The sequence below is a fragment of the Citrus clementina genome, unplaced genomic scaffold (assembly GCF_000493195.1).
Source record: "Citrus clementina cultivar Clemenules unplaced genomic scaffold, Citrus_clementina_v1.0 scaffold_7, whole genome shotgun sequence".
Classification (NCBI taxonomy): domain Eukaryota; kingdom Viridiplantae; phylum Streptophyta; class Magnoliopsida; order Sapindales; family Rutaceae; genus Citrus; species Citrus x clementina.
Window position 1 is genome coordinate 10,411,971 of NW_006262075.1, and position 16,981 is coordinate 10,428,951.

The window sequence follows — 16,981 nt, forward strand, 5'->3', positions numbered from 1 at the left end:
AACAAAACAAAAATCACAATACTACATTGTCTGCCGACAGTTCTCAGAAATCTCCATTGCAAAAGAGATTCTAGACATACTTCAAAAATATAAACAAATAAATAGCAAATTTTTTCAATACTCAAAGCGACTGCTCAAAGACAAATTAAATTACTATCGCCTCTGGAAATTGAATGCCTTAATTCCAAGAGCAAAGACAAACACGAAGAGCACTGTGAATGCAACATGAACAGCTGCAATGACTCCTAGAAAATCATGTTTAAAACCAAAATAACTTCTCAAAAACTGTTTCACTGTTTCACCTGACTCAAGTCTTGTGTCGTCTATATCTCCAAATTGTGATGCAACCAATCCATACAATGTCCAAGCTATAGGGTTTGCCCAGTAGTACCATCTCCACCATATTGGAATCCTCTGTTATCGTCAAAAAGATGAATGGAAAGACATAGTCATTCAATATTCTACAAGCTATGGCAATGTAGAATTTATAGTAATGGCAAGCCAATACTTACTGTTCTTGGGATAATAAACCCCGAAAAGACGTTCCATATTCCATAAAATGCAATTGAAACAACGGTCGCAATATGTAGGTTTGGCGTCATAGCAACACACATCATGCCATAGAAGGTGAAGAGCAAAAAGCTCCAGAACATGAAGAATATATACCAAATGAACTTTACAGCAGTCCATTCAAATCCGATCATGGCATAGACTATAACACCATAAACTACAGCTTGAACAAATACATGGGGAATCTCAATTAGAACCTGCACAAAATACAGAAAATTTCAGTAAACAAACAGAAATAATTTTACTTGTCAAGAATGTCATATGTCAAACATATTACTTGTGCAAACGCATACGCCATAGATGAATACATTCCAGCAGCTTTTTCTCTGTAGAAGACTGCTCTTTCAACAGCTACTACTGGCTGCACAGATGAAGAATTTTGGACACCAAGGAACTGAACAGCAGTGTACATGGAACCCATTGCATTAAAAAGATCTTGTCGCTTTGACCTAAAATTTGAAATGTCAAAATTAAGATTAAGAGGAAGATAAAACTAGAAGACTTTGAATATCTAAATATATAAACATTCCAGTTTCATACTAATAACTCACGTTTTAGTGCCCAAGTCCCAGAACAATGAACCAAACATCAAAGCTATGGCGGTTGTAAACAGAAATCTAACAGCAGTGTATGGTGGATTTCGCCAGTATGACCAATGTTGTTTCCATAAGCAAGCCATACATTGGGTGAAAAATGACTGTGAGTACTGAGTAGGAAAATAGAGGTCTCTTGAACCTGGAGCAGGCTTGCTTAATTCTTCAATGAGTGCTTTGTTTCTCCTGATACATATGGTATACATACATCAGTAATCATTTTGCTAAACAAATGCTTTGGCATAGCAGTGAAAGGATCTTGGTGAGCAGGATAAATAGCCTACTAGCATGGTAAACCTACCTATACAGTTCTGAGCCTTTGTAAATATCAGTAAAATCAACACCCAGAGCTAATTCTTGAGATGAAGAACTAACTTCCAACATCCAAGTTGCCGGATTGTAACCATCTTTTATTTTATTGACTCCGGGAATAGCCTTCATAAAAAGAAATTTATGAGCATCAACTAGAATCATAATGTAAATTATGTTAGTCACATTAATTAGATTCCATTGTATTATCAAAATTTTTATCAGTTCATACTTCGAAATAACTGATAAGATGGCTAGAATGGCGACCCAATGGCCCAACATAAATCTCATATCCTCCTCGCTTCATTAAAAATAGCTGCAATACCATGTTAGACAATAGAAATCAGTAGACAGGAAAGAAAAGTGATGGAAAGAAAAAAAAACTCACTCACTTGATTCAGAATTAACATTTCTTACCTCATCAAAAGCTTCAAATATATCGATGCTTGGTTGGTGGATGGTGCATACTACCGTCCTTCCAGTGTCCACCGTGTTTCTCACAGTTCTCATAACAATTGCAGCAGCTCTTGCATCAAGTCCTGAAGTTGGCTCATCCATAAATATGATGGATGGGTTAGCCACGAGCTCAACTGCAATGGTAAGCCTCTTACGCTGCTCTGTCGACAGACCACTTACACCAGGCAAGCCAACAAGTGATTGTCTCAATGGATTCAACTCCACAAGCTCCATGATTTCCTCTAGAAACATCTGCAAAACAAGGGTGAGACAATAAATTAGTATAATTATAACCAAGAACGTATCTAGGGATTCAACCTGTTTTCTCTTCTGGTTGACTCAATGACCCAACATTCCAATTGATTTCAGTACCAACCCTTCTGGTTTCAGAATCAACATCAGGTGGTAAACGGAGCCAGGCTGAGTAGAGCAAGGATTCATACACAGTGACATTAGGAGAGTGGATGTCATTTTGCTCACAGTATCCAGAAATACGAGCAAATGTTTCTTGCTTCTTTGGGTAACCAGATATTTTTATGTTCCCAGTAATATATCCACCTGTTTTCCTGCCTGCAAGAACATCCATTAAAGTGGTTTTACCAGCACCACTAACACCCATCAAGGCTGTAAGAACACCTGGCCTGAAAGCACCGCTCACACCATTCAAAAGCACTAATTTGTCATCAAGAACACCTTGAAGCTTCATTTCCTGCAGTCATATCAAACCAACTAGTCATCATCTCAACAACGTATCACCCAACTTTCTATCTATCCTAAGTGGTTAAGGAATTAATGCTACCTGTGGCATGTCAACAGAGTATACTACATCTTCAAAGGTAAGGGAAAGAGGTTCAAATGGAAGAACCATTCCGCTTCTCTTTGGTTGGTTGGCAGCAATGTCTTCTTCAGTGAGGGATAAGGACTGAGAAGTGGAGTTTCTCCTCCTAATGTTATCCCTACTCTCTGCATTTTACAACAATTAATTAGCTTTGAAAGTCGAAAATATCACACTTTTCAAAGATAACAGAGGAGCTTTACCATCTGATTGGGTCAGGTGACTAGAGCTGCTTCCATGGGTTGATAACTGAAGAGTTCCTCCAGTTCTGTTATCGCACTCATTACTCTGAGATTCCTCTGATATAACAGCCTGACTACCGAATGCTGCACTCATTTGCAAAGTTTATATCAGAATGGCTCACTTAAGAAAGAACAAAACTGAAGAAGGTAAGGATACAGACGGTTGAGAAAACTTAGAGCCAGAATGAAACAGAAGTTGAACAGTAGGATAGAACCAGCCAATCCCGCCATTCCAAGCCAATACCAATAAGCATCTGTGAAGAACCCACGAGACTTCAAAACTTCAACTCCCAGCGGTTCGGTTGAGTTTGGCAAAACCTTTATTTGAAAGAAGTTCAGACATCAGCATGTCATTCAGAGATAAATAAATTAAAACAAGGCTCAACAAGGCTTCACCTTTTGCCAACTATTACCAAGGAACTCATTAACCGCTAATCCATTCTGTGCATACATCAAAGGTGAACACCAGTAAGCCCATTTCCACCATTTTTTTATGTCCTCTGCATTATTAAACAAGAAACGTAAGAACTAAGGTCAAATAGTAAGCCCATTCTTTTTTAAATTATTATTTCTTCTACCTCGTGAAAGCACAAAGCCACCCAGCGCAAAAAGCACGAGCATTGCAAATGAACCAAATGTATTAGCAACAACCATGCTTCTTCCTGTTGCTGCCATTAATCGGAACAATCCAGAAGACATCTGGTTAACAAGCACGAGCAGCAAGTACTGCTTAAAAGCCCTGCCAAAAAAAAAAAAAAAAAAAAAACCTCATAAACCAGTTGGATCAATAGATGATGTAATAGATTGATTGCATTAATTAAAACCATCAGTCATTCGTATAAGGTTTGGCACGTTGTTTTCATCTTCTTACCTTCCAACATTGGGATCAAAACCAATTACATAATAGTTTAAGATCACCCAAACAGCAACCTCTACAAATGCGATTGGGACCTTGAGAATCCATGTGGGAAGACCATAGGCCCATGCAGGATAAAATCGAAGGTCTCTTTGCTTATAGAAAACAGGGAGCTTAGCTATTGACATAGAAAGCTCTGCCATTCCATTGAACGTGATCATAATAATAGTGAAGAACAAGGCTCCAACGTAAATCCCTCCATTAGTTACTGAATCTCGATGCATCTTTGTTCTAAAGAAGAGTGTCATAGAAATCACTCCCGTAATTGTGAGCTAGTAGCAGAGGGAAATCATTAATCATAACATTTTAATAAAAATATTAAAACAACTCAAAATTAAGTTAATACTCACTTGGATGAGCTTGAAGATGTAGACAAATGAGTTCCTCTTCATCAGCAAAAGTTCTCTTGAGATGCAAGCTTTCAACAACTCCTTTTTGTTAATGCCATAGCTTTTGGTTGTTAAAGCGGCTGGGTGACTCTTACTCTTATCAAACGGAGTCCGAAGACCATCGCCAAGTTTCTGTCCCACATGGAATGCTTGGAATGCATCAGAAAATTCCTTGACCGTAACAAACCTGTAAGGTTCCTCTTTACGCACCCAATACTGCTGCTGATCTTTCTTTGATGTCACCTGCAACATATTCATCATCCATTGTGATTCACAAACTTACTAAACCTAGTTTTAGAATATCTTTTTTCGTGTTGTCAAAGTAGATCCAATAGAATAAAATCTCCTTTTTCTTTTATTGATAAATCATTAGAAGAGCTCCATAAACACCTACTTCTTGCAAGAAGTCAGCAACACCTTTTCTTTTCGGACATTCGAAGCCCATGGATTTAAAAAATTCTAGTACATGTTCGCGGGGACCCTGAAACACAATCTGGCCTTCAGATATTAGGATAATGTCATCGAATAGATCATAAGTCTCCGGTGCTGGCTGTAGTAGTGATATCACAGCAGTCCCATTAAGTATATGAATGATTTGCCTGAGAGAAGTCACAATTTGGAAAGTCGTAGAGCTGTCCAAACCCGTAGATATCTCATCCATGAACAGTGCCAGTGCTGGTCCTACCAGCATTTCACCTGTAATTCAATCATTGAAAATTGTCATGTGCTTCAATTAAAATGGATAGTAAACACCTTTCTTCGTGATAGAAATGAACTGATGAGTTTTGGCATTTACCTGTTGTGACACGCTTCCTTTGTCCTCCTGATATGCCTCTCAACATTTCATCCCCTACCATGGTATCAGCACAGACATCCAGGCCTAGAACCTGTCAATTTATTATGAAACTTGATAAAATACTGACACTACATTACTTGTTCTTGAAAATAGATCATAGGTGTAGAGTTGTATGTAATGATGCTACCTTAATAACATAATCAGTGACCACACTTGCTTCTTGGCCTTCTGTTGCCAATGCCTGTGATATGAGAGAGTTCACAGAGATGTAAAAAAAGCAAAAGCAAATTAGAAATTCAAAGTATTTTCTTTTCTTGTTTCCATTTTGGCCAACTTAAATTACTAGTTTTGAAGAATCTAACTCAATCAAATTTCATGCCGAAGCATTCTAGAACTAAAGTTTGATTCATAAACTAGGAACGCAAGATTAAAAAGGCAAAATGTAAGTCATAGAAAAAACTACTTTTTGGATAGGAATCAGATTGGTTAAATGGTACACATCTTTAAACAATCTTCAGCTTATCTGACCTTCATAAAGACATCAATATCAGGATCAGGCTTAATATTTGCGTCTTTCTCTCTTCTGGACAACTCCACTAACATGTCTGCATGTTACAAAAGCAATGACCTTTAATGCTTATCCAAATGCAAAAAAAAAAGGACCAAAAAAAATCCAAACCTACCGTAACGGGATCCAACCCCCTGGCACCTAGCAGAGAAAGCCAATGTTTCCCTCACTGTCATTTCTCCTATATGAACATCATGTTGGCTGATATAAGCAGCTGTTCTCTGAGGCACAAATTCATCCATGTTGTGGCCATTATATGTCACCCTACCCGAAAGCTACACAAAGACATTTTGTTTCCCCAAATTAGAGATAAAATCAGAGGCTGGACTGTCAATGGTCAATGCCAGATTGCTTCAAATTTATTAGTGCTAGCTTTTCACTATATAAATATCACCTTCAGGCTAGGATCAAGCTTCCCGGCCAAAGCCAACAGAAGTGTGGTCTTTCCAGAAGCTGGAGGACCCAAAAGCAATGTCAACCTGTTACAAAAGATATGAACACACGGAGAAATTAAAGACTGCCCAATATATTCTAAATATGCAATGAAGGATAAATTTAAAAAAAAAAAAACCAGTATTAGCTCAGTTCTAAATTCCACCTGCTTGGCTTTACAATTCCATTGACATCCTTAAGAATTGTAAATTTCTTCTTTCTACTTGGAAGAATATGGAGACAGTTCAAGAAACCCTTTAAACATAAACACTTTGTTAGAACTTGAGCAGAAAAATTAACAAAACCAACATAACTAATTTTATAAAAAATAATTGTTTACATTTGCAGTCATATACCTCAATCAAGTTGGCACAGAAGTTAAAGAATGTTGGCAACGCTCTACCTCCTACATATGCTTCTGCTTCAACATTCAAATGCTCAAATCGAACTTCAATTTCGGGAAGACTAATTCCAACTCTGAGAAAATCAAAGAATAAAGAAAATCATAACTTAAATCAAAGCACACATCACATCTAAAATAAGTGTAACTTTCACTGACCTTCCCTCTATTACGTCCTTACCATACATAAATGATATAAATGGACTTTATGTCCAAATTAACGAGAATGTCTTTGGTGGTCTCGGGGTACTGTTTTTAAGCTATTTATTACTTGTTATATGTATATATAAATTATTATAATTATATAGAGTATACACTTAGTAAGAAGTGAATAAAAAAATAACAGTACTACAAGAGACCAGGTGTTAGTTAACTTTAAACGGCAGTTATGAGGAAAAGTACACCAATACCCTTACATCGGCCCTTCTTGTTGCACTTCAATTGCTTCGATAGCAACAAACTCCCCGGCAAATACATACAAGTCAATTATTAAGCTATAGTTTCTAATTGCAACACAGTCATATTCAACTTTTCTCAAGCACAAATCACTAAGAAGTAAGAGCATCACCAAGGCTATTTAAAAAGATTTTGCTTTTTATTTAAAGAGCCATATTAGTATTAAGCACTTCAAAAGATAAATCAATTAAAATTTTTAAAATAAGATTTTTTTTTTCACTCTTAATATTTCATAGTAGATGGATTTCTCCCTCTTCTATTAATATTTTTATTTTTTCATTAGAGAGAGGAAACAGTTATAATTACTATCTATTTTTCCTTTAAAAAAAAAATACAACTATCTTACAGTACTTTTTTCACCCTAGTAAATATCATTAAACTCATACACATCTCATTGTAATTTTTTTCCCTTCAAATTATTGTATGTTTTCAAGTAATTTTATAATTGATATTATATACTTAATTTATTAGTTACTAGTTCTTTTTCAATTAGTATGGATTAAATTAAAAATGGACAAACATATCGAGAAAAATAAATTAAGAGCACATCAATAGAATTATTGAAAGATAAACATAATAATAATAATGACATTTAAAATCAACACAAAATTACTTAGAAATAAAGATTTGATTAAAATAGCTAGAGTGATAAAATGGAGGGTAATCAAATTTGTTGAGAAAAAATGGAGGATAGTTAAATTTGGTAGAGGAAAAGATTTGATTAAAACAATATTAAATGGTTCCTATCTGAGGAGTCTTTTGGAGGAAAGTTTATTTTTTCACTCTTCTATTTGCCACATAAATAAACAAATAGGCATTTAAAGGATAAAATTTGAAGAAGAATTTTAGCAATGCTCTTCTAGTAATGACTGAAAGTACCACATTGTATAATGTACAAATCATTTAGGCATTTATCATGGCACCATGAAAAGATCACTGGTTCTTACTAACAATATTGAAAGTAACCATTAATTTATCTAGCTAGCTACCAAATCCTCTATTCTCTTCATTCTCAGCATTTACATTCCTATGAAAACTTCATTTTTCTTTATTCATATATTTATGCTCCATACATAAAAGGCTTTATCAGACATCCATCTCAACTTCAGCTTGATTTAGTAGCAATTCTAACCTCTAAAAAAGCTTCAATTTACCACTAAATTGACAGAGGGCCTTGAAAGAATTTTATGATATTTTTCTGCTCATTTGTTTCTAAAAAGGAAATGGTAAGGAGCCCTTAAGAAGAAGATTTTCAATAAGTAAGGAACCCTTAAGAAGAAGATTTTCAATAACAATGGACATTTTCTTTTTCACACATAGACTTGCAGAGGGGACAAAGAATTGTACGAATTCTCACATTTTGTGCTTGTGAAATAAGAAATTTGATTTAAATTTTAACTTACAAACGTGACCTCGATGTTAACAAGTAAAACAAAAGAAATATTTGATTAAGTGGGATCAGTATAAAATTACACTCCACAGGTAATTACTTTATATAGTATAGACTAGTACTAGCCCAGTGGTGAAAGAAGCCTCATAAGGACCGGCGGGGACAGAAATTTATTTCTGAATTTTAACTAAAATTTTATTTTCTCCTAGTAAAAAGTCTAACCAACGTATCTCATAATTATATTTTCATCACCAAAACCACTTTAAATGAGTGTGTTAAATCAAATACTTTATTTCCACCAGCAAATATACACAAACATCAATAAAGATGCTTAACAGTTGACATACAAAGAAATTGAAATCATTCACTGCATGGACGTATATATAGACTACAGTTATATGAATTTCAGCTAACAGTGCAAGCTGAAGAGAGAAAAATGTTTACCTGTCAACACGGTTCTTGAGCTTCAACAAGAGCTGCTCATTATCAACATCAGCAACTTTGACCAATTTGTCGATCAACCTCTGTCTTTCTAGCAGTCCAAGCTTGTGCACGTCGACTTCGTTAGCTGCGCCTGTCGAAGCTGTTAGTATCCCTTTCTTTAAACGATTGTAAGTGGGCAACTTCTCGAGAGCAGCCCATATGAGAGCTTCCTCGTCGTCCTCGTCTCTTGACGTTCTTGAAAATGCACCCGCGGAATTGTTTCTCCATGAAGAAGTTCGACGTAGACTCTGACTTGCTCTGTAAATGTCACTGGCCTCCATTGCAACAAGAAACCCAAGAGATTTGTTGTCACAGCAGAGATCTATCCAAAATGTTCAGCGCAGAACCGCCCGCACCTTTGCAAAGTATGCTTTACTTTCCCCTTTTAAACAACGACAAAAGAAGATTTTTTGGGAATTGTTTAATGAAGTCATCCAAGTGAGTGAGTGACTCATGCTATGTTCCCGGATGGATCCCAATTGAATAAATTATTTATTTCATTTCCCAACAAGCAGATTTTATCCACTTATTCAGTGCAATCTTCCCCGCCTATCAAAAAAAATTAAAATTAAAAATATTCCTTGATAATTGGATAGTGTGTAATTTCTACTGTAGTCCTTGTTGCTTGGCCAATATTAAAAATAATATTACAATTGCCAAAAGTGATCCACAAAGTCCTCTAGATTTTTTTTTCTTTACAATTTGCCAAAAGAATAAAATTATACAGTAACACATACAGCTAAATTTTTTTTTTTATGTACAAACCGATTTTTTTTTATGTCCCCAACGTTTAATCCACGTTAGGTTGAAGTTATCAATGCCAAGGACAAGTTTTCAAAGCACATTATAAAAATTAACAAATAAAAATTGCTAGTGACATAATAATAAAGCACTTGTTGACTTCCATAATTGAATCCAAAATTGGGATAGCTATTGGAAAGACTTGGCAGAATACATATTATATAATAAGTAAAAACGCTTCAATGTTTAAAATCTTAGGACCACTTGATAAAGAGTAAAAGTTTGTTTAATCCATATATTTTGAAGTTAGTGCCCGTTTAGTTCCTATATTTTTAAAAATACCTCAAATCATCCCTACCATTAAATTATTGACACTTTTGCCATTATCTTTTGTTCCTTTTAACTTATTTTTATAATATTGCCCTATTATAATAATTTTTTAGACATTATTAAAAAGAAAAAATAACCCTATTATAATAATTTTTTTAGACATTATTAAAAAGAAAAAAATAAATTACCAATTTAACACCAAAAAATAAAATAAAAAATATATATATATTAATTTTTGTGGAACACACTCTTGAGTTAAAATATTAATTTTTCTAAAAAAATTGATAATGTAATTTTTTACGATATTAATTTTTTAGACATACGTGAGCTTCCACAAAAATTAATATATACCTTTTTTGTTTTTATTTTATTTTTGAGTTTAATTTGATAATTTAATTTTTTATTAATATCCAAAAAAGAAACATTATTGTAAAAATGTAATATTGTAAAAGCAAGTTAAAAAAAAAATAATGGCAGAAGTGTCAATATTTAGTAGCAGGGACGTTTTGAGGTGTTTTTAAAAATACATGGACTAAATTGACACTAACCTCATAATATAGGGACTAAACAAGCTTTTACCCCTTGATAAATACTTAAAGGATGTGGAATCTTGTATAAAAAATTAAAGTAGTATTTTTTTTTTTTTTGAGTAACGATATTTCCATTTCTTTCATTGTGTGAAATCATCCTACTTCAGAAAAATAATCATAAAAAATTTACAATATTTTTAACAATTTCAAATAAAGAAGAAGTTTTAACAATCAACCAATCAAATCCTCATTGAATTACGATGAACCAATTAAATCCTCATTATTCTTTTTGTGATTTTGGTTCTTGACTATCTTTAACCATTATTAATGTGCCTTTAAGATGTATTGAATTTGATTATTTTATCCTTATATGGAAAAAGTACAAAAAAACCTACAAATTATTTCAACTTGACTATTTAACCTACAAATTATTTCAACTTGACTATTTTATATACAAGTATTTATCTTTCAAAATGATTTATTAGTACTATTTTATTGACATGATTATTAAGGGTAAAATAGTCAAACTAAAATAATGTTAAAGGAACATTAATGGTCAATAATGGTTAAGAGACTTGATAAAATCTAAAAGAAAAAAAAAGGGGGGACTTGATTGATTAATTGGTTTAACTTGTTCTCTATTTAAAATTTTTAAGAAATAAGGTGAATTTTTTTGTAAAGAACTTTAGAAATGGGGTGGGTTTAACAAATTATGAGATGGAAATATCTTCGTTTATTTTTTATAGGGAAATTATCATTCGTATACCCTATATTTATTCTGTTATTAAAAATATTATAATATTTTGAGGGTGTATCAATCGTTCACCGTTAGTTGACAAAATATATCAATCGACCACCAAACCGTTAGTTGCCGTTTGAAAGTTAACAGAATTATAGTGAATTGACGATTTTATCCTTGAAAATTATCACTTGTATACCCTTAAATTCTCTTTTTATCACTTGTATACCCTTAAATCATCACTTGTATCATATGAACATACCAAATTACCTTTATGACGTCATCGTACTTAAACGGTAACTAACGGTTTGGTGGTCAGCTGATATATTTTGTCAACTTAAGGTGGACGATTGATACACCCTCAAAATATTGTAGTATTTTTTATAATGGAGTAAACTAGGGGTATACAAATGATAATTTTCTTTTTTAAAATAACTATAAATTGAGGGTAAATTTTGAATAATTCCTCTCGTGAAAAGATAATTTTTAAAATTTTATCTAAATTATTGTAAATTTCAACTTTCCCGTATTTTTATTCAAAGATAAGAGAGTAATAGGGTTGGTTGATGAAAAATTTGTTGTCTTCTTAATAAGAATGAGAATAAATTAAAATTTACGAAAAATAAAAATATTTTAAAAATTATCTTTCATGAGGGAGTCATATGAAATTAAACATAAGTCAACGATAAGATTGACCCATGAATCAACGGTAAGATGGACCCATAAGTCAACGATAAGATTGACCCATGAATCAACGGAAGATTGACCCATGAATCAACGATAAAATTGACCCATAAATCAACGATAAGATTGACCCATAAATCAACGATAAGATTGAAAACAATATGAGACAAAATGATGAGTGCTTGACACAATGATTTATCGCGTCAACATCCAATAATTTTGAAAAATAATAAATAAATATTTTCCACAACCAAGCAATGACCATCAAAGTTGCCTCATGTCATGGCAAGTTGCCAACTTTCCACACTTAATCTTCTTTCTTTAAATTAAATAATAATAATAATAATAATAATAATAATTCCGGTGGCCGTGAGCTTAATCGTAGGGAAAAGTCTTTAAAAAATCTTGATTGCCTTTTCAATTTTTGTTTTTTTCAACTTAATGTTGGTCCCCAGGCATGACGGTCCACACGCCCAAGGCAAATGACAGTTTCTTCATGCATCCAAATGACGAGAGAGTACTGAAAATTTTGAGTTATGCCAAAGATTGCTTGAAAATATATAATAACATTATACATTGTTTTTGTCCCGAAAGCATAGATAGAACATCAGAAAATGTAAAAAGTTTACAAACGACAAAGAAATAAACATAAACATAACATTGCTTTTTAAAAAAAAAAATGAAAAATTGAGGGGTGAAATACCAACACATCATAATAAAATTAAATATTCCTTTAATAGTAACTAGTTTCAACTATATATTTTTTTATAGGGGTGGGCATTCTGCTCAATTCGATCAAGTCAGAACCGAATGGTTCAGAAAATGTGAACCGATTGTTTTTTCGATTTAGAACCAAATCAAATTGAGAATCAATGGATTCACTGTAAAAATTAAAAATAAAAAATTTAATATATATATATGCAATAATATTTTTATTAGTATTTTTGCATAAAACATGAATGATTACTTATAATTGGATTGAACTAAAAAAAAATTAAATTTAAGTGAAAAGTATAAAATTTTAGTTAATATAAACGAAAAAATATTAAATTTTATGAATCGAACTATATAAAACTAAATTAAGCCAAACCAAACCAAACCGAAATAATTCAATTCAATTCCTAGGTTTGGTTTGTAGTTAGTTCATAATTTTTTGACTCTATTGGAATTTGTTCGATTCAGTTTCTCAAGAAAAGCAAACCCAATCAGTTCATAGTTTATGCCCAGCACCACTACCTTTTTATCCAACAACACCCCCCCCCCCCCCCAAAATAGAGATGGCAATGGGGTGAGGTGGGAGCGGGGAGCTCTACCCAATTTCTCACCCCATTAAAAATTTTCACCTCCATTCCTCACCTCATTTCCCAGTAAATTTAGTGGAGTGGAGATGGGAAATCCTCATGTGGAGAATAATTTTCTCATCCCCACCTCATTCTCTAGTTATCTATTTTATAATAAGTATAGATATATAATTTAAGTAAATTAAAAATTGGAGACTTAAAATAAAATTATCACCATATTATAAAGTATTTAAATTATTTAAAAAATTTAAAACTTTAAAACAATATCTTAAAATGATATTAAAACTGAAAAATATTTGAAAAGAGCAGCACCATAAAAGAGAAAAAAAATAACAATATTTTAGAGTTGAAAAAGAATTATATTGTAGGATTTTCTTTTAGTTATATCATGTTTATATTACATAAAAATATAAAAAAATTATTAATTGACATTATATTGATAAAATAAAAATTATTAAATAAGAATTAAAAATATTTATATATAATGGGAATTGAGTATGGAGTACAAAACTAAATCCCACCCTATTAAGAATTTAGAGATTATTTTTCTCTCATTTTCCACCTCATTCCCCAAAAATTATTCAAATTTTTTTTTATTTGGAATAGGGCTCTATAGGATCCCAGACCCGTAGAGAATTTTAGCATCCCTACCCCCAAACCAAAAAGCAGAAAAATTTAATTTGAAGGATTTAACGTAAGTTTACTGTTTACAATTGTCTTCTAGTCTCAATCATTCGTATTATTTTAGTCAGTATGATAAAAGCATTATCCTAACTCAAGTCAATTAATGTCACTTCTAAGTCGAGGAATTTGAATCTTTATTAGTGGGTTGGTTTTAAAATGTTCAATACAGTTGAATTCTTCTCTAAAAAGATTCTGTCAAGTCAAAGATTTATTTTTAATAAAAATTTGCTGCACCCTTTATTTAACTCATGATGTATTCACTTTGCAAGTGTCACTCTGTCTTTTTCATTTTGAACGGTTGTACTTGTACCACATGAGATTAGGTAAAAACAAATAAACAAATAAATATTAATTAGTCACAAATGTCTTAACATTTTAATATAATATTTATTAAGGTTAGAATCATAATTTTATAAAGAGAATTTTTGACGCCTTCCGAGGGTGTTATTAGGCAGAGGGTGACAGTTAGAGCTGGCAAAACGGGTCATCGGATCGTGTTTGTATCGTGTCAAATTTAAATCAACCTAAATTCGACTTATTTAATAATTGTGTCAAAATATAAAAATTCAAACCCAGTACAAAAAAATAATCGAATTATCTAATAATCCGCTTAATATTTATATATTAAACAAAGTTTACATCAAATATTTACACACTGTCATACATACATAAATACATACTTAATTTATCGATATTATAAAATGCACATATCTACCAAAATATTACACATTTATATTATTGAAGTTTTAATTATATATATGTAAATAATATTATATATCGATATTACAAAATATACATGTGTACTAATATTTTACACATTTACACCATTAAAACTCTAAATGTATATGAAATTTTATAAATAAAATATTGTGTTTATATTCATCTTGTCAAAAAAAAAAAAAAGAGAGAATCATCTTTAATAGTTGAGTTTCAATGACAAGAATTTACAAATTATTTTAGAATATAAAATATAATTGTGTCATTAATCGAATAAATGGGTCAAAAACTTTAACCCTAACCCCAAATGGAGAAAAATTTTGTCGACTCAGACCCAACCCATTTAATAATCGTGTTAAATTCGACGACTCATACTCATTTATTCGTATCGTGTTCGTGTCAGGTAATTAGATTGTGTCAAATTTTACTAGCTCTAGTGGCAGTTGTGGTCTTCCTTTGACATTTGCTTGTCCTGGTAAAATTCAGACAATTTTACATAAATAAAGTGGTGGCATCATTGGATATTTCCGTTGAGATTTATTCGGATGATGTTGGAGTTGCTGAAATAGAAGCCTTATGCTTTAATTTATGATTTTGATTTATTCTGATAATGTTCATATAGAACTATCTTAAATTATTTTTAAGTTGTATCGTCAACTATCTCTAAAACATAAATTTAAGACATAAAATGTATTGAAAAATTATAACCAAACGATAGATACATTAGTTAAATTTGTATTTATTCTTTCGAGTTTTGGTTATTTTGTGCGGATATAAGACTTTTCACATCATTTATCTTGTTTTCTTTAGTACTTATATCGTAATCTAATGTTAAGTAGTTATTTGTTGAAAAAATGGCATCATTGCCACAATTTTACACGGATCATACTCAACTAAAATAAAGTCGAAATAATGCCTGATTCAATTGAGATAGTGATATTGCCCTTTTAACTTTTTTTGTAAACACACCTTACTTATTGCAAGTTAATGACGTTGATTTAAAATTTTAATGAACCGGGTGGTTTTGTATGACTTTAAAAAAAAAAAAAAAATCTTTTGAGATAGTTGTTGAAATGAAAGCTTATTTATGGGGTCTCAAAAATGCCGGAGCCGCGGTATTAATTATGTAAGCCGAGCCTAGGAGCCCGGCGTTAATTAAGTTTTATAATTCTGTTTAATTTTCCTGATGACTTTAATATATTAGGTAATTAAATGACATCCTAGAACTCAGATTAGGCTTATTAATGATCCTAGAACTCAACCTTCATTATGTTGAGACTAATGTAGCAAATTAATTAGAATGTGACGTGGACAAATTTCTTAATTTGTTTAATTAATATGCATCACATGCATGCCAACTACTTTCTGCCATGCATGTCCATATATAATTCTCTGTAAAGCCAATTCAAATACCAGAAAATTTCACTTTCGATTCCATTAGATTTTTTTTTAGTTGGACTATTGGCACCCGTTTAATCTCCTGGTAAAATTTATTTTTTAATTATTTTTAATTTATTTTTGAAAATATTCTTTTTTTTCTTAATATGCATACGCTCTTTTATCTAGATATTATTTGGGTTAAAACTGAAGGTAGTTTATTTTCTTTTGTAATATTGTTGTTACCCTACATGTAAATTAAAAAAAATTTCAGCGATAAATTGTTAAATGTCAATCATTGACTTAAATCATACATATTTTAAATTATAATTCGAAAAGAATCATTAGTAGAAAAATATTCAATCAGTAAAAATTAGAAAAACAACAATTGTCATTCTAAATTTGTAAAGAAGGAAAATAACGTTTGCCTTTTGAATAAATGTTATTAAATCTGGAGACGTAGCTTTATACAAGAGATTTCCTACAATCATGCTAATCTATTCTAGGTAGTCTAAATATAAAAGGCAACTGAACAAATATACAACTAATACAATATATTTGTCAATGAATGGCCAGATATCATTGACCTTTCCTTCTCAACACTCCCCCTCAAGTTGGAGAGTGAATGTCAAGAACTCCTAACTTGCGTATCATAGTTGAGAAAGCTTCCTTTCCCAATGGCTTGGTGAACACATCTGCAAGTTGATCTGTTGAGGCAACATGTTTGGTTACAACTGAACCATCTTGTATTTTGTCACGAATAAAATGGCAATCCATCTCTATATGTCTGGTTCTTTCGTGGAAAACGGGATTGGCAGCTATATGTAAGGCTGCTGTGTTATCACAATATAATAATGCTGGCTTCGGATGCAATATTCTCAAATCCTTCAATAATGAGCGTAGCCAGGATAATTCACAACATGTACCTGTCATGGCTCTATATTCAGCTTCTGCTGAGGAGAGAGATACGGTTTTCTGCCTCTTTGTCCGCCAAGAAATAAGAGAAGATCCCAGAAAAACACAATAACCCGTAGTGGATCTAC

At 32.1% G+C, this 16,981-nt stretch overlaps 1 protein-coding gene across 1 annotated transcript; it reads right to left on the bottom strand.

The window, feature by feature from the left end:
- Positions 1-4: 4 nt before the first annotated feature.
- On the bottom strand, positions 5-9,296 carry LOC18035967 (pleiotropic drug resistance protein 1). The gene is made up of 24 exons (XM_006427081.2): positions 8,797-9,296; positions 6,463-6,583; positions 6,273-6,361; positions 6,069-6,153; positions 5,790-5,949; positions 5,635-5,711; positions 5,294-5,347; positions 5,107-5,197; positions 4,705-5,006; positions 4,272-4,553; positions 3,877-4,193; positions 3,584-3,744; positions 3,402-3,505; positions 3,167-3,323; positions 2,967-3,089; positions 2,728-2,891; positions 2,305-2,637; positions 1,890-2,180; positions 1,705-1,788; positions 1,465-1,598; positions 1,122-1,349; positions 848-1,019; positions 513-767; positions 5-414 (listed from the first exon to the last, which is right to left on the bottom strand). The coding sequence occupies exons 1-24, from the start codon at positions 9,114-9,116 to the stop codon at positions 154-156; spliced, it is 4,365 nt and encodes a 1,454-aa protein (XP_006427144.1). The 5' UTR covers positions 9,117-9,296; the 3' UTR covers positions 5-153.
- Positions 9,297-16,981: the final 7,685 nt, after the last annotated feature.

Excerpts from the sequence above, each read along its gene's own strand:
- LOC18035967 (XM_006427081.2), bottom strand. The coding sequence starts at position 9,116 with ATGGAGGCCAGTGACATTTACAGAGCAAGTCAGAGTCTACGTCGAACT. Across the intron at positions 3,506-3,583 it reads TGGCTTTGTGCTTTCACGAG|AGGACATAAAAAAATGGTGG; the intron begins GTAGAAGAAATA and ends TTAATAATGCAG. Across the intron at positions 2,181-2,304 it reads TTGATTCTGAAACCAGAAGG|ATGTTTCTAGAGGAAATCAT; the intron begins GTTGGTACTGAA and ends CTTGTTTTGCAG.